This window comes from Lupinus angustifolius, chromosome LG09 (assembly GCF_001865875.1).
Source record: "Lupinus angustifolius cultivar Tanjil chromosome LG09, LupAngTanjil_v1.0, whole genome shotgun sequence".
Taxonomy (NCBI): Eukaryota; Viridiplantae; Streptophyta; class Magnoliopsida; order Fabales; family Fabaceae; genus Lupinus; species Lupinus angustifolius.
Window position 1 is genome coordinate 13504435 of NC_032017.1, and position 19367 is coordinate 13523801.

Consider the following 19367-nt stretch of genomic DNA (forward strand, 5'->3'; position numbering starts at 1 on the left):
ACTCCTGCAAGGATGACCAGGTAACTAGTGCCTTAATTTTTTTTATTAACAATAATATTATTAAAATAGAAAAAAAAAATATTAGGAGAACAAATAATACTTCTATTCACATATTAACCATTACAACCAAGAAGATAAATAGAAAGTTTTGACATCCATTCTACATAGAAGAATTTAAAGCTAGGAAAACAAGTAATGAGAAAAACATAGAAAAATTAAATTCATTACTTCATCCCGTTTGAATATAGTGTTCTCTAATGCATTTCAAACAGCATCAAACACCATCAGAAGAATTAATGGTTTTTGTTTAATTCATGAGACAAGACCAAATTCTATGTAAAATTTTACACAACCGTTAATGCACTACTTTTTCTGTGGTCATGCTTGATTGCTTACTCACTCAAATATTCTTACACGAATAAGTACTGAAACTAGCAAACGTACATCAATGTCAGGTGTTCTAAAAACCTTCTAATTAGTCGCACGTTTTATCCTTTTACAATGGTTATATACCTTCCACTATGGTACCTTCTATTAATATACTTTTACGTATAAAGAAAATATACCTTCCACTAATTATGACTTTACAGCTTGTTATTGATTTGTCTAGCTAGTTTGCTTTGTCAAAAGAAATTAGGTAGGCTTAGAAATTAGACTATCATAGTTTCTTTTACAAAACACTATGCAATTACAAGTGAAAATTTCCTTAGGTAAATTTGAAACTACATTCTTACTTAGAAGAAGGAAACATATATTACCTGAATAAATCAACGTTTATATATATATATATATAACTTTATGCTTTGATAGGAATAATTTTTTTCTCTGTAATAATATTATTTTCATTACTTATAGTAATGTGTTATAGTATTTGTATTTCATTCATGAATAAGGTAATGTGAATTATTTATGTGTAGGAGCTCATGAGTTAACTTTTTATATATTAAAGGACATAAGAAATGTTGAACCCAATATATAAAATGGATTATGTTCATGAGTTAACTAAAGCACCACTAATGATTAAAAAAAGTGCATGAATTAATTTCATATTTGGACCACAAATTTATTAAAATATAGTAGAGGTTATTTTTGGAAGATGGTTATTGGTTAGGAAGTTAGGAATTAACAAGTTAGGTTTGTGTTAGTTACTTGCTTTACAAGCTTTCTTTTCATCTTTTCTTTTGTATAAATAAGTCATATTGGCTCTCTTCTTATAAATTCAATTCAATGACAATAATGAGACAGGTTACATTTCAATTGAGACTTTGATTCTCATTTCTTTCCTTTTCTTGCTTCTTCAAGCTTTTGTTTCTCTTTTCATTATTTTCTCATCTTTCTTGTTTCATAAAAAAGATATCTCTTATTCATGACTCTTACCATATTTTAACATGGTATCAGAGCGTAATTATTCGCTCGCTTCTGCTTATATTTTTATCGTTCCAAGATTCAAGAAAGAATCATCATCATACATCAATCATCAAAGTGAGGAATCTTGCCCTATGGCTAAGGATGGTGATGATCATAGCGTAAATCAAGGGGTGTAGGTGGACTACCTTGTTGAAGTGGTGTAGCTTCTTTTTCACCCTCTTTAATCACCATTGTTGACTCCTCAAAACCATTAAGAAGACCATAAAGAATACTCATTATTCTTTCAAACTGCAGCATTAATGCTCTATTCTTCTTCTTTCAAATGTATAAATTCATCACTAATCTTCACCTAAGACCTAGTTGCTTATATTCAAGGAGGTCTTTTACAAGGAAATGCTTCTGATTATGGCTTCATCATTCTAAGATTCAACATTTATCATCATTCATCATCAACTTATCATGTACAAGATTACTCATTTTCTTATTCTTCATCATTTACTCCTCTTTCTTAATCATCATTGAAGCATCTCATTATGATCAAGATTCTGATCCGTTCTCTCTCTTTCATCATTAATGGTTGGTTCGCTTCTGTCCATGATAGTTAAGCTCAGATACAACTTCTGTCATAGATGGTTAAGCATTAAATGGGTAGCTTATGTCCATAGTGGTTAAGCAAATATATAACTTCTGTTATGGATGGTTAAGCGTTTAATGATATAGCTGTAGGTGGTTAAGTGTTGTTATTGTTTCAAATCAATTCCAAGCTGGAGTGTGAAAATTATCACTCACCAGCTTGAGGGGATATTAAAAATATATTAGAGGTTATTTTTGGAAGATGGTTATTTGTTAAGAAGTTAGGAATTAGCAAATTAGGTTTGTGTTAATTACTTGCTTTATAAGCTTTCTTTTCATATTTTCTTTTGTATAAATAAGTCATATTGACTATCTTCTTATTAATTCAATTCAATGACAATAATAAGAGATTACATTTCAATGAAGACTTTGATTCTCATTTCTTTCCCTTTCTTGCTTCTTCAAACTTTCTTTCTCTTTTCATTAATTTATCATCTTTCTTGTTTCATTGAAAATATATCTCTTATTCATATGTTGCACATATGTACACTGAAACAAGTTCAATGTAAAGAGAGGGTGAAGCTTGTGGAATAATATGTTTTCTGTCTTTTCACTTTTTCAAGAAAGTGTTAACTGAAAATTACTAAAGCATCTATACCATGATGCTTTATTAAGCTGCCCAATCAGATTTTAGACATATGTATGAGTTGCTTTGAACATAGATCTAGAAGGCAAAAGCAGAAAGAAAGTCATTGATTCGTTGAAAATTGGTTGAGTCGATTTCATATGTTGATTTAGAAATCTTGTGTGGACCAAAATTATTTATGTATAAGATTAGGAAGTTACTGCTTCTTAAGCTTCAGCCTTAATACTACAAGTAATTCTAAATGGTATGATTTTTTTTGGTAAGTATATATAAATGGTATGAATATAATATAATAAAATACCTTTTTCCTTGTAAATTACCATAAAGTGCCTTGTCAAAAAATAGAAAAAATATTGGATGTTTGGAGTGTTAGAATTCATAATTTCTAATTAAGGTGGACATCATATATTTAATACAATTATATTTATTTTGGGTTATAAAACAAGTGATCTAATTTCTAACAACTCATAAGATTTCTAAAATTGATAATAAATATGTGTTTAATGAGTAGATACTCAAACGGTTGACGAATAAGGGAAAATGGGAACCTATAGATCAGATAACATAAATTCATGTATCACTTTGTATTATATATGAGAATCATGATATTTAAGATATTATGATTTGTATTTCACCAATCATAAAAAATTTCTAACATGGAGAGCAATAGAATGAAATTAAGTGCACCTATAGTCCTTTAATTTATTTACACCACCTGCACATATCAGTATATAAACGTATTATGCTTCCTTTTTTTCTTTCATGTTAAAACTATTAGCTTTGTTTCATAAACGTCACATTCGTGGGGGATTAAAATGTTAATTAAGTTTAAGTCTTCTTCTAATTTTTTTTCATCTATTTTTTATGGACAAACTAAATATATATCGAAAGTATAAGGTAAATACAAGAATGAGTCAAGGTTGCGAGACTAAAATTAGAGAAATATAAGAAATTGTGTTTAAGAAAGATAAGTAAATTGGAGACAAATTTATAAGATATTCGCGAGGGTTGATCACTGAGACAATTTTTTCATTAATCCATAGTCAATACTTTATATTCATTGCTTCTACAACATGCTCCACAAACATCTAGAATGAGTTAAAGATATTATAATTTATTGGAGTAAATATTCTCTTCATCAAGACAAATCCTATAAAAAAAATAAGAAAAAATAATATGTTAATACATTTTTATCCTTTTATATATAGTGAAATAACACTTTTCATTAAAAACAAAAAAAATATATTTATTTTTTAATAATCTCTCTATTACCGGAAATAATTATTGCTAAACAAATAGATTTGTTAAACATATAATATGAAATATGTCTCTTGTATAAAAATTTGTTACATCGTTACTCATTCCTATGCACTCATCAAAGCAACCAGCCCCACACTATAAAATTTTCATTTTTTATATAGGAGCGGAACCTATACCACTTTAGTTACCTTAATTTGAAAAGAAGATATACATTTAGACCGAGTATAATTATTAATCTTTAGAAATTACAATCAATATGAGTTTTTTTATTAATTTTTTAATATGTTGCTAGACTTTAAACTAATTTTACAACTAAAAAACAAATTACAGAAAATAAGAAATCAAAACAACTATAAATTTTCCGAAAAAATTTCACTGAACGGTATAGAGAGGATTAACATCTATATCATAGTTACTTTGTTTCCCTCTTTATGCCACAGATTTGTGGTTGATCAAAATAGCTCACCTTATTGAATATTTTGGTAAACATTTTAACTCTAGAGCATAAAAGTTTGTTGAATCAATTTCTCATGCTGACTCATTGCTTCATGATGTTGATAGATACATGTCAAGTAAGTGAACAAAATAAAGGACACATACTGGAATGAGTTTAATGAATTTAAAACCCCAAGTCAAACGGTTAGTGATAGGGTCAGATGAATTTAAGATCTTACCGGAAAGATCTGTGCCTCCTTTGAATGAATAGTGAGGTGGAGAGAATATTTTCTCTGGTATTAGAGATGGAAGGTACCCGAGAGAAAAGTGCAATAAAAAATTGAAGAAAAGATAAAATATAATAATACTTATATCATTTTATTTATTGTGGAAGATACTTTACAGTAAAAACAAAAAGATTACTTTCCTCCTGGTATTGAAGAGAATAATTATTTAGTAACCTTGTTCAAGTAGTGTCACTTCCGGTGCATGTACGAGTGAACGATGTTAGGTGTGTCCTAAAAAGATAAAATGTTTGTTTGACTTTCTTTCCAGTTTCCAGACACCACCCCAAGAATAAAAATCCACATATTTTTCTTACTTAAATATGGAACCTCCACTCCATCAAGTAAACTAGATTCTCAAACTTTGCTGTTCTATTTTAAAATATAATATGCTTAAGAATTGTTATACTAATTAAATTATGCATAAATTATCCTAATTAATCAACTAATATGAACACAATATGTGATTCATGTTAGTACATGTGCTACACAATTAATTTTGTATTGAATGTAAGTGTCATTCAACCTACCACCTCTTCATGGGGAGATAAGTTCAGTTAATATATAGAGGAACATATTTGTTTAAGTGTTCTATTACTAAGTGTGCATATCTCAGCATTGCCACTTTGCAAGAAATAGAATACTATAAATAGAAAGGTGAATCATCAACGAGTGTGCATTTAATATTTAGGTATTGGTCAAACAATGCAATACTAGTCTATCTTATGTTGCAACCCTGCCCTCTTTTAGATTTTGGTGGGAAGTTTTGATGCCCTTCAAATCAAGTTCTTCTCCATATGGATGATTTAGTATTGAATATAAATGGTGATATGTTTTTTTGTGGATATCATTTTACCCTTTTTAATATGGAAGTAATTCTTTTTGAGGTGTGTGACTTTCCATTCCAACAAGTATATTTTATAGGAATTGAATCCTTAACTTTTTAATCATCATAAAAATTTGGCGGTATCTTACACCGCTGAACTAACACTATATTGGTAGAATAGAAATTGTGACTTGTAATACAAGTAAATAATTTATGGTCATAATTTTAAATCACTTTTCAATGGAATAATTTTTAAAATCAATAAAATCTCATTTCTTCCCATATTTCAGTACTAGATACAAGAGGGTCTAAACTCCTTCACTTTTATTCCCCCTTCCATTTCTCTCCCTTGCTGTTTCAGACTCTGGCATGTATTCACAATTATCATTTTAGGAAAAGAAAGGTCAAATTCTTTCAACCATGAAATGAAATTATTTAAATATGAAAACAACCTAAAGAGTTCAGTTATTTGGCTTCTTTCCTTTATAATTATATACAAGATTTTAATTTTGGTATATGGAAAATAATGTCATACGTAAAGGGTACATTATATTTGTGATGAATTTCTGAGAAGCTTTTAAGAAATCCATAACGGATTTTGACTAAAATATTGGGGAAGCCACACGATTTAGTCAAAATTTCATAATTAAAATTCATGAACTAACCATTAAATAGAGTCTTATTAACGAGTGGATTGAAAAAAAGTACACTATTTTTCATTATATTAATTAAGTAGCAAAGCTGCAAAGGAATATATTTCGTGCTTGCAAGTTCTAATAAGAATGTAACTTTAGCATGAATTTCTTTTATCATTTTTTATTTCTTAGAACAACAATAATATAATTTGAATCAATTACATGGACGAAACAATATCATAATATTTTATCATAAACTATATTCATTAATTAAATATTAATCTATAAATATTTTCCTGTTGCTTTGCCTTTGGGTTTTTTTGGCCCCATCTACCTCTAAAAATATGAGCAACCACCCTTTGATATATTCTTCTTATTAAGTATTCTAATAGTCTCTTTTACATAGTTCAAGGCACATAAATCAGAAATTTGGTATCTTTTCTAGAGTAGAAGTTACCATGACTTTCTGTTTAAGTCATTCGTTTCTTATTCAAACTTACCAGTTTACTGTGTTCACCATTTTAATTTTAATATATGCTCATCCAAATCAATATATTTAATTGCGGCTCTCTAGTTTATTTAATGGGTAAACCGTCATAAAAATCAGAATATATTCTCTTTCTACTGTTTATTTGATGAAGAAATAATATATGCATTATGAAGTTTTATATATTATTATATATTATCTATTTTTAATATTTAATTATAATTTATTCTTCAAAAATATAATCTAAATGAATGATAACTAATATAATAATATATGTGAGTATTAAAGAACAAAGCTACCACATTTTATATATTTTACACATTTTACATATGTGTTTTATTATTTATTAGTTTGTTTAGGTAAGTTTGTTACATATTCATGTACTATAAATAAGGTCTTATGTCTTGATCGAATAATGAGAAAATTTCAAAATATTCATTTTATGTTTCCGCATTATTTTCACAATATGGTATCAGAGCTTTCATCCTCAAAGTCTTGGTTACCGCTGCACATTCTCTAAAATATTATTATCTTTGTCTTCCATGATCAAACAAATGTTGTGGATGAGAATGAGAAGGAGGACAACAGCTACACTTCCAAGAAGAAGAAAAGTCACGATTGCAATGTCGCGAGGAAGATGCAAAGACAGAGAGTTCTGAAGAAGATGAAAACAAAAAGAAGAAACGCAAACATCACCAAGATCAACAACAACAAGATCAATAAGATTAACATCAACAACAAGATCTACAAGAACATCAACAATAAGATCTACAAGATCAACAACAACAACAATAAGATCAACAACAACAACAATAAAATCAACAACAACAACAATACGATCAACAAGTTCAACAACAAGATCAACAACAACATCAAGATCAACAACAACAAGACCAAGTGATTGAGAAAATCCAATAATGTTAGGATCGGGATTCTGATCCATTACATTGTCAAGATATCAAATCGAATTATCAAGCTGGAGTCATTGTCATTTACCCTCCACCTTGAGAGGGGTATTGAAGAACAAAGCTACCACATTTTACATATTTTACATATATTACACATTTTACACATGTGTTTTATTAGTTTGTTTAAGTAAGTTTTTTTTACCTATCTATCTATTAACAATATAATAAAAAAAACTCCCTCATGTCACATGTCACTTTCTCATTCCCTCATGCCATATGTCACTTTCTCCTTACATTTTTTCCTTCATGTCACATGTCACCTCATCCTCACATATTGTTCTTCCTACTTTTTATATATTTTATATGCTAATAATAATTTAATATTAATTAGTGATTGGTTCATGTCGCTACCCCACTAAAATTGAGTGTTTACAACATCTATGTTTTGTTATGTTAAAAAGTAATAGTCATTGAACATTAGATGAAATTGAAATCATTTTTCACATTCAAATTATTTCTTTACATTAATCTATCTATATAATTTAATGTTTACCATTAATCAAAGAATGATTGTACTTTTTCACCTCATCAAAGAAATTTGACATTTTTTCGCATTGAATTTTATATTACAGTTCAGATTCTTTGAATTTTAATTTTTCTCTATTAACAACATAATAAAAAAACCTCCCTTATGTCACATGTCAATTTCTCCTTACATTTTTTCTTTCATGTCACGTGTCACCTCCATCTCACATTTTTTCCTTCCTAATTTTTATATATTTTATATGTTAATAATAATTTAATACTAATCGTAGAAAATTCAAATTAAAAATTATCAATTTATTTTTCTTATGTGCTTAAACATGCAAATACACAAGTAAGATATATATTCTTAATAATATGAATGTATGAGTAATATGTGCGTTTTAACTATGCGAATACATGGGTAACATGTGTTTTCTTAGTAATACGAATGTACGGGTAACATGTGTGTTTTTAGCCATGCGAATGCACGGGTCACATGTATTTAATTACTATCATTATATTATTTAATTAAAAGATAACAATGGTATATATATTCATGGAAAATATATGTATTTTAATTAGGAATATAACAAATCAATTATTAGACTCTTTTTATTATTTTGATTAAATTTATAAGAAAAAATATCTGTCATATCCTAACTTAGTGTGTTCTATGATTATTAGCTAAAACATAACAAAATAAATAACATTTAATTATACATTATTTGAATGCTAAAAATATATTCAAATATTTATACACAATGAACATTAATCTAAAATAAAACATAAGCATTTAAGAGATATACTAAAAAATATTTATGACTTTATATGATACTTATAAACGTAATCACAAAAAATATGATGCAAAAATAACTCCTTATATTTATAATTTTATATAGAGAATATAGAGGTGAGATATTATCCAATACAATTTGAATTTTATTTATTGAGTTATTTAAGAATTAAATATTTTCTATAATCACACTTTCAACAAATAAATGCTTATACAAACGCATTTATAATTGTTAATATTCTACATATACACTCAAAAATCAATGTTAATATAGCACCTATATGAATGATTATCCAAAGAAAATAAAGTATAGGAAATAAATTTTTTCTTTCAACCACTAAAATCATGACATGTGTTCTATTTAATTATTTTCTACAAAAATATTTTTAAAACTAAACAAAATAGTATACATGTCATACTTTTACTAGTCAGAGAAGATAAATTATCTCCTGGTATAATAAAATACTTTACTCTCTTATCTAAAAACTTTTGAAGATAAATATTTCTTTTTTGTTTTTTTTTTGAAAATAACATGTTTTAAATTTTTTATAATACTTAAGTCACAAATGATGACATTGTACCCCTTAGCTTTATTCACACATTTATACAATTAGATTTTGAATTATTTACAGCAAGTAGACAAAGTTTGGATCATTAAAAGTAAAAATTGTGTACCGTATAATTCACTTAAACTTTTTTGAGCCAAAAAAAATAAAATATAAATCTTGTAGATATTAAACAGATAAAATCGTTTAGTATACTAAATACTATTTTATCTAGCCACCGGTAATATAATATCTATTTAGATTAATGTATTACATTTAAAATTATTTGTAAGTAAGTTATTTTTACATAACTTGTTTTAATGTCAAAATGACAAAGCATATTGATTCATAAAAATAACATTCGATAGAAATCGTAATCATATACTTTAAAATGGATTAATTTTATACTCATTAAGTGAGATAATACTCTTAGTTATATTAAAAATCTAACATGCACATAATATTTTCTCATTTCAACTCCCAAGCAAATCCAAAGAAGGGAAATAATAATATGTGTCACGAGAAAGACAGAGATATCAGATGGGAAATAAATTAAAAGGAAGCTGAATTGGGTGTGAAAAGAAATTAAAATTAAATTATCTTACAAAAAATGTTATTCAGAAATACACCTTGATATATTGCGTGCAAGTGGATTGAACATAATTTATTGCATCGTATATTTAACCAAAATAAATATATTACATACAACTTAAAGTTGAATATTATATATTGGTGATGTTGTGTGATTAATTCTTGATTGAAAGCTTAAATTAGACATTACAAGGGAAGGATAAAGGATTGAAATGAACTACTTATACTTCATTTGGTATGGTGCTACGAACTTATTAATAAAATTTGAATCCTTCTCAAAGTTCTATATAACTCCAGAATTTATACTCATAATCTTATTGATAAAGTTTGCTTAAAAATATATCTCACAGAATCCGCTTTTACAAGACCAATTTTCATCCGGTTGAATAATATATTCCAAGCGGTTTTTCCCATATACTTTTTTAAATGATATATTCTAAGTTATTAATAAAATAATTATTTATTGAGCATAATATCTATGTACCATGAATAAATATTTATATACAGATAATACATTATTTACTAACAATTTAATTGTATTAATTACATTTAAAATCAATAATAATTAAATATAAATAATGAATAATGCTATAATAATACAAAAAGTTCTATATTTTTTTGTACATACATCTTTTTTTCTGGTCTATTTGATGGCTTGTGTGTGTGTAGCCTTCCTGCCCCACCACCTCTTCTTCCTTTCCCAACATTTTAAAGCTCTCATCACTCATCACCCTTTCACTCCTACCCATCAGAACCCCTCTCATCACATCCAAACCAACCATGGTGATTTGGCTTCTCTCTCTTTCTTGCACTCTTTTTTCCCACTCTTATCCTTTTTATACCATTACAAATATTTATCATACATATTATATGGTACCTTAGTCACATGTATACACTATCAATAGTGTCTAATAATTAATCAAATTAATCATGCAGGAACTAGAAGCACCACAAGTAACCAGATGGGAAGGCTATGTGGACTGGAGGAACAAACCTGCTCTCAGAACCCACCATGGTGGCATGCTTGCAGCCTCTTTTGTTCTGGGTATGTCCCAAATATCTATTTTCTACTAAAAAAATTCATTTTTAAAACAATTGTTCTATATCATATCACTTTTTGTACATAAATATCTCTTAAACACTGATTTTGAGGCTGTGCAGTGGTTGAAGTATTAGAGAATCTTGCATTTTTGGCCAATTCCAGCAATTTGGTGTTGTACCTAAGAGAATACATGCACATGTCTCCTTCAAAATCTGCAAACAATGTCACCAATTTCATTGGAACAGCTTTTCTTCTTGCTCTTCTTGGTGGTTTCTTATCAGATGCTTTATTCACCACTTATCACATCTACCTCATAAGTGCACTTATTGAGTTCATGGTAAGCACTGTGCCACAACACTCTTTCTACCTTTCTCTTCATGTGAACATGACTTGTCTGTGTGAAAGCATTTATTAACAAAATTGTTATTTAAACTTCCAAAATTCAACCCTCATCAAACTATCTTGTCATATATGAATATATATGTAACATATTCTCATAGTTTTTTATGAGCTAACAAACAATTTATTGGACTATTTCACTTGCACTGTTTCAATTTTGATTTAAAAAAGGTTAGGATACTTTCTTTAACTCTTCTAGGATCTTCAATCCATTGTTCATCAATTATATTTACTGTCAGCTCATTGTTTTTTCTATTTATAGTTGAATGAAAAAAAATGATTTGGAATCAGCTTCTTTGATCCATCTGAGTATAAAATTTTGCAATAGTAGATTGTTCTTTAGATTAGATAACCATCAAAGTTCTACCGGTGTCTTTTCTTAGGATCTTCTCCGTTAATGGAAAGACAAGTGCTTTAAAAAATAAAGAAAACTACAATTTTCAATAACATATTTATTCTTTTTATTACAATAAAATTACACTTTTACCATTAAAAACAAAAAGATAAACATGCACTTACCTCTTCAATAATAGGTAAGATCCTTGTTCTTTCTAGTTGACTTCTTCCTACAAAGCACAATTGTTACTTCTCATATCAATAGCATTTATAGTCTCAACTTAACATACTAGATTGATTTGTATTCCTCCATATCTAAAATGTTATATTTGTGGATGGACAACTAGAATAAAACTTTGTCGAATGTTTACGATTTCTCAAAAACAGTTTTGAGCATCTTCAACTTTTCTTTAACACAAAAGCACCCTATTCTTGTCCCTCCATTTTCTTCCATTCATGGAGGACAAACTTTTTAAAATTAGGATATGAAAGGCAACAATTATTTGTTCTAAATAGTTTAGGGGCCCAATATAAAGTTTCTTTTATTTTCAATAAAATTGGATAATGATAGGAGAAATCTCTTTTTAGGGCCAGTTGCACCAAGTTGCCCCATTGTTCCATCCATCAATCCTACTCAGAGCCTTAACATTTGATTTTTTATATTATAAGTGAATCATCCACTGCTTAAATATTATGATAAATGATGACCTGAAATATAATGTTTTTCAACTATCAATACAAAATCTCCAATTAATAAACTAAATTAAATATATATATAAATATAAATACATGTGAGATATAGTATTTGAAGCTAGCTTTTGAGCTTATTGTTTTTTCCTTTCCTATGTTATGTTATGCTTGGACTGTGAACTTGTCAAGTGTGTGTGAAAGAGAGTGATAAAGAGAGGGGTTTCAAATGTTAACCGGAATCAAAAGTCAATAGCAAAATCTAGCAACTTGCATGGGTGGGTTGAATCAAATGATGCAACAATGCTCGACAAAGAATTAGAAAAAAATGTGAATTATATTAAAAGCACTTATCTATCTCCTGGATTCCATTTCTTTTGTTATATTCCTTCTCCATTTGGACCAACAAAACCTCTTGAATTGCATGAAGAAAAAAACATCCACTGAGATATGATAAGTCTAATATTCCATACCACGAATATATTTTTATAGAGAAATAGTAAAAGAAACCGATAGCCATTATAGCATATACATATATACCTTTATCTTTTTAAACATAAATTTGACCTTAATTCAAAAGTTTAGTGATGGTTAGCTAGGGAAGAAAGAGAGTGTAGTAGAGATATAAAGCATGCACGATGCATTTAATCATATATCCTTTATCTTATGGTCAGTATCTAGCAACGTGTTATATACTTAATTATTAGTTATATTCCTGGGTGTAGAAATATTTAAGTTATTAATATATTAAAGACAAGGTGGACCCACGTATTATATATTTATATTCATGCAACGTATTTAATTTCCTCTAGTGCCATCTTTTGTATATCTATTTTAATTCCATATCTCTTAGTGCATCATATTTTGTCCTTATGTCTCCTCAAATATCATATGTCCCATAATATTAAAATATTAATTTCTATTTTTATAATTTTTCTTTTTAAATAAATTAGGTTTTCTTATTTGATTGGAACACTAAGCAAGACATAAATTGAGACATGTTCATCCCAAACTTGTAGTATTCTATTACTAGATAGAGATCACATGTATCTAATAATATCCAATTTCATATCTCAAACTAATTAGAATGAGACTAAAGTTGTGAGTACGTAATCTCTATCCTTTATTACTACCAGCTAGAGTAGTAAGTATCTTTCTAATGATAGTGTGATACTCGTCCTTCCCCATCTTTTCAAACGACCTTATCAAAGAAAGGATGCGAATTAAGTAACTGTTAATGTAGTACATGATTTGAAGGGGTCTTATAAAAGAACGGTGGTAGGATAGTTTTCTCATCTTATGAGGTTAATAAATAAATATGAAATATTTAATAATAGGAAGAGAGTCTCTAACATGTAATTTACACTTAAAAACATAGCGTGCATTAAAATTACAATACTTCATACATTGAAAATTTAAAATATAAATACTTTTATAAAAAAATTATTATTTTTACCTAGATGTAATTTACTCTTATTTTAAATATTTTCTAAAATATTAATATTAAAAATATTTGTCATTCAAATATTTTTTCCATCAATTAAATCTCTAAAACATCAAAAGGACAACATGTTCACGTGGACAACACATGATGCTCATTTGGTGTTTCAAAGATTTAATTAGTGGATTTTTTTAAACACTAAGTTGGTGAATTATTCAAATGACATTTTACTCTAAAAAAATAATTGTTTATATATGTGTATGAAAGTCAACTCTCATTTTATTTGACAAATCATTATATATTTTAACATAATCCATCAATGTTTTACCCTATGGTAATTTTCTTGTTTAAAATAAAAGTTGATGGCTAATTTCTTTGGACAAGTTGAAATCATTGAAATAGACTTTGCTTTTAACAGTAAGAAATTATTAGAAATTAAGTTTGGAATACATTATACTCAGACAACATATTATAAATTATATTTTCAATGACTACAAAATAAACAATTGTAGATATTCAAGTACATAAAATTAGGACGAAAGAAAATTTCTGTTTATTAATTATATAATTGAAAAAAATAGATCTCACTCTCTATTATTTAGGAGATGATTAAAAATAATTAAATAATAAGATTAAGTTAAGATCCTGTATATTTTATTGGTCTTTCTTCAACATTAAGGTGGGATTTTAAAAAAACAATTATTTAAAATTGGGAAAAAATTAGAATTTTTGAAAATAAGGATTAAAAATGTTCGAAACTGAACTGAGAATATGCATAATTAGATTTTTAAGAGAGTTTTGATTTAACTTTTAAAAAGATTAGAAGTTAAGCAACATAAATGAAGTCAAGTAAGAATGAATTAGTTTAATGTATAGGTGTAGATTTTTTAAGGGTTTTGGAGCCACAGCAGTGCTTTTACCTGAACAAATTCCTACATAAATGGTTTGCATTAGATTAACAATAAAAGACAGTAGTGATTGAGTGGGAACTTTTGGCTTATTTGGGACTTGGATTTTGGAAGAGAAGGAATGGAAAATGAAAGTTTGTGAGCCATAAAATATTAATATTTGTTAGATGACTCTCAAGCTTTCCATTTCTTTTTCTTCCCCTCCAAAATCTAATTCCCAAAAAGTCCTAAATGAAAAATGTTTGTCACATTTTTGAGATTCATGTCCCCTTCAATTAAAAATAGAAACTAATATTTTATATTATTCAGTAGAGGGAGGCACTGAAACAAAAATATTTTGGGACATAAGATATATGTTCCTTAACACCATAAGTAATATTAGAACACCAAGTAATGTATTCCATATTTTCCATTGGTATCAATACCTTGTTAACTTTATCTAATTTAGCTTTTCCTACGCCTACCTTAGCTTTAGCAATAATATACTTAATTGTTTTATCATTCATCAATTTATATGAGACTTATAAATGTAATATCTTCATCCGTTATATGCTTAGATACTTCACTTATTATATAATATGATTTGTAATATCATACAACATAATGTGAAATGTTGAGGAATAAGACAGGTTCATGAACCACGTGTGTGGTTGTTGTTTTCATAGTCCATTGACCATTATTACTCACAGTGATGATGTTTGATAACTAGCTGTTAATATTGGAATACACAAGTCCTTATCTGTATGCTACAGTAAGGGCTGAGGTGGGGATCCAATGATCCACAAATGCCCTAGGCTGGTAGGACCCACTTGCTTGTTTACACTTTTTTCCTGTAACATGTTGACCATCCTTCATTATTCGTACAGTTTTTAAGATTGGTAGGAACACTGTCTTATATTATGTTTAATCCAAAAGCATATCCACTGGCCAAATATGTAATCTTTCATTGGTTTACTATCATTTTCTGAGCCAAAATAGAGGGAAATAAGGATGAGAAAAAGATAGGTAAGTGTGAGGTGACCCTTATGCAATCAATGAATTGTTTACATGCATTGCCACCCATCTATAGCTACCCCACATTAATTGACATTTTCTTGTAGTTTTCACTTCTCTTTGCATCAGATTGGGACCATGTCTTAGCCCAAACATGGGTCTTAGATTTGATGCTGGGCCAAGTTCAGGCCTGCTAGAAAGCCCCTTTCAGATCAACATAGCATATGACTAGAACAGCAGAAAATAAACACCCACCCTCTCATGTGGTGCATGAGAAATTATTTAATAATCTTTACTTAATTTTCATTGTCTATGAAGCAGCTGGCATATTTTTATTATGTTTTGTTATATTGCACACACATGTGATATGAGTATATGACTAAGGAACTTGGAATTTTTGTGTGAAGGGGTTGATTGTATTAACTATACAAGCTCGCATACCTTCACTAAAGCCATCAGAATGTGACAAATTTACCACATGCATTGAAGTTAATGGTGGAAAAGCAGCAATATTGTTTTCTGGCTTATATCTTGTGGCACTTGGAGTTGGAGGAATTAAAGGATCATTGGCAGCACATGGTGGAGAGCAATTTGATGAAACTACCCCAAGTGGAAGGAAGCAAAGATCAACTTTCTTCAACTACTTTGTTTTCTGCCTATCATGTGGTGCTCTTATTGCTGTTACTTTTGTGGTGTGGATTGAAGATAACAAAGGATGGGAATGGGGTTTTGCCATATCTACTATCAGTATATTTGTATCTATCCCTGTGTTCTTGGCAGGCTCTCCTACTTATAGGAACAAGATCCCTTCAGGAAGTCCACTTACAACCATTTTAAAGGTAACTTTATAGGACACCCACCCCAAATTATGTGTTTAGTTATGATGCAAAAAATGTACAGTTTTTTACATAAGTGCCAGTTACCAATGTACACATTTGGAATTAGCTTTACAATAGTTAACAACAAATTCCTACATTTGGTAACAGAAAAATATGTTTGCACTGAGATTTTAAGATATTCTCATACTATCATTCTATGATTCACCTTTCATATTTAATCATCATTAACTTTTTAAATATAATTAATATAGATGAGTAGTGGATAGTGGTATAGTGATTATATATAAATATTTAAACTGACAGTATATAGGTATAAAATAATGTCTAGAAATTGGTGTGTAATTATCATTTTCATTCCTCTACAATTGCCTTATCCCTCTTTCACTAATAAACTATGGCACTGGCTTCTGAGCAGGTTCTTGTAACAGCTTCACTGAATAGTTGCATTGTTAGAAATTCTAGTAGTGCTGTTGTGAGTCCTTCTAATCATCACTCGGGTAGGAAAGAATCTGAGGGAGAAATTGGAAAACCAAGCACATCAATTGAAAAACCAAGTGCAACCCTCAAATTTCTCAATAATGCTCTTCTAAATGAGCCACTTCATTCATCACTAGAATGTAATGTACAACAAGTAGAAGATGTCAAGGTAGTATTGAAAATACTACCAATATTTGCATGCACCATCATGCTAAATTGTTGTCTAGCTCAACTATCCACATTCTCAGTTGAACAAGCTGCAACTATGGACACCAAACTTGGTTCCCTAAAGGTGCCACCAGCTTCCTTACCAATTTTTCCAGTGGTCTTTATCATGATCCTAGCTCCTATTTATGATCACATTATCATACCCTATGCTCGAAAAGCGACAAAATCCGAGACGGGAATCACTCATCTCCAAAGGATAGGAATAGGATTAGTACTCTCTATAATTGCCATGGCAGTGGCTGCAATTGTTGAGGTAAAAAGGAAAAGTGTGGCCGTTCACTCAGGACTACTTGATGATGCAACAAAACCACTACCTATCACATTTTTTTGGATTGCATTTCAGTACTTATTCCTTGGTTCTGCTGATCTTTTCACCTTGGCTGGTTTGTTGGAATTTTTCTTCTCAGAAGCACCAATAAGGATGAGATCTTTGGCTACATCTCTTTCATGGGCCTCTTTAGCTATGGGATACTACCTAAGTTCGGTGATTGTATCAATAGTAAATACTGCCACTAGTACCTCAAATCATAGACCATGGCTATCTGGTGGCAACATTAACCATTTTCACCTAGAAAGGTTCTACTGGCTCATGTGTCTACTAAGTGGATTGAACTTTCTACATTACCTATTTTGGGCTATTAAGTACAAATATAGAGGGATAGGTACCAACCATTGATGCAAAGGGAAATGTTTTAAAAATGGTCTTAAAAGAGTACTTTGATGAGTTTAAGAGCTAATTGCCCAAAATATTGTAGGATGCAATTGTGTACAGCTGCATGCAAATATTCAACAATGTAGAATGGATCTATCAGTTATGTTATTTGAATAACGTAACATATTTAGACAAAACTTGTGACAACAATCTATATTTACATACATTACATTTTTCTACATTCCCTTGACATTTGTCATGCCTCAATGTTCACCAACATTTACATGAATCAAATGTGATCCAAATTATTGTTTGGAACTGTTGCAAAATTAAAACATTTCTGATATATATAAACTAAAAATTTTGTACATAATGTGTAATCAATATAGAACTTTGTTTATTAATATGTGCAAATGACTTGTATTTTTTTGGAGCATTTATTTATTTGTTTGTCATATAAGGCGATCTTTGACATTAATATACGAACACACTTTAAATAGAGAGAACACCGAAATGAATGGGATCACCCTAAATAGTGTGACATGGGTGACAAACTCAAATAGTGTTAGAGAAGCCTGAGGCTTAGAATATGGTGGAAGATATAGAAGATGAAGGTAGTGATGAACTAGTTATTCACCATTTCTAGATCTATGTCATTGTATGGTAGCCATTATTGATAGTGGTTATGAAGGTTGGAACAAATTCAAACTGCCACAACCTCCTAAGAAAGAAACCTCAAAGAAGATAGAAAGAAATGAAAAGACACTTAATTTTTTGGAACCTGGAATATTTTGAATATCCCATAACGCCCTTAACCTTCATAACTTCTCTCCTTCTTTACTTTCATTGGTTAGTTGCAACTTTTTCATATCTTGATGATGTACTCATAGGTCCTCCAACATTTGTGTGTATAAGTTGTAGCTTTTGTGTAGCCTTCCATACCCTATTTTGTGGAAATGGAAGTATTGTTTGCTTTCGATATCGACATACAACGTGTGTAGGAGACTTTGTTTCTGTGTCTTCTTTGTGTACTGCAACTTTCTCATCTTTCATCAAATCCAAGACAAAGCTTTTGCATTTTATTTGCCTCTAGTGCATTTAACACTTATGCCAAAGTGATGTTTGATATATCCTTAGACATTTCCATTGATAAAATTGTAGTTTCATATTCTTCAGTAAGTGTAACTAGAATCTTTTAAACTATTCTAGAATCAGAAAAATCAGTACCAAAGAGTCATACATTGTTGGCAATGACTAAAAGTTTATCAGTGTACTCCTCGATTATTTCTGAATCTCTTATCCTTTGCATCTCAAATTCTCAGATCAAATTCACCGTTTGTATCCCTTTAACCCTTTCATCTCCCTCATATTCTTGCTTCAAAAAATTCCAGATTTCACTAGTAGTTTTTAGTGTCATTATTCTGTCAAAAATGGTGGTGAAACAGCTGCATATAAACATGTTCTTGCTTTGGACTTTCTTTGCTTTCAT

The 19367-nt window shown here is 29.2% G+C and overlaps 1 protein-coding gene across 1 annotated transcript; it reads left to right on the top strand.

Moving 5' to 3' along the window:
• On the top strand, positions 10551 to 18119 carry LOC109357238 (protein NRT1/ PTR FAMILY 4.6-like). Its single transcript, XM_019601050.1, has 5 exons — positions 10551 to 10659; positions 10813 to 10921; positions 11038 to 11255; positions 16090 to 16521; positions 16937 to 18119. The coding sequence occupies exons 1-5, from the start codon at positions 10657 to 10659 to the stop codon at positions 17900 to 17902; spliced, it is 1728 nt and encodes a 575-aa protein (XP_019456595.1). The 5' UTR covers positions 10551 to 10656; the 3' UTR covers positions 17903 to 18119.

What these genes read in the sequence shown, in the direction of transcription:
- LOC109357238 (XM_019601050.1), top strand. An exon ending in GTGCACTTATTGAGTTCATG is followed by an intron (nt 11,256 to 16,089) that starts GTAAGCACTGTG and finishes TTTTGTGTGAAG; the next exon opens with GGGTTGATTGTATTAACTAT. An exon ending in CACTTACAACCATTTTAAAG is followed by an intron (nt 16,522 to 16,936) that starts GTAACTTTATAG and finishes GCTTCTGAGCAG; the next exon opens with GTTCTTGTAACAGCTTCACT.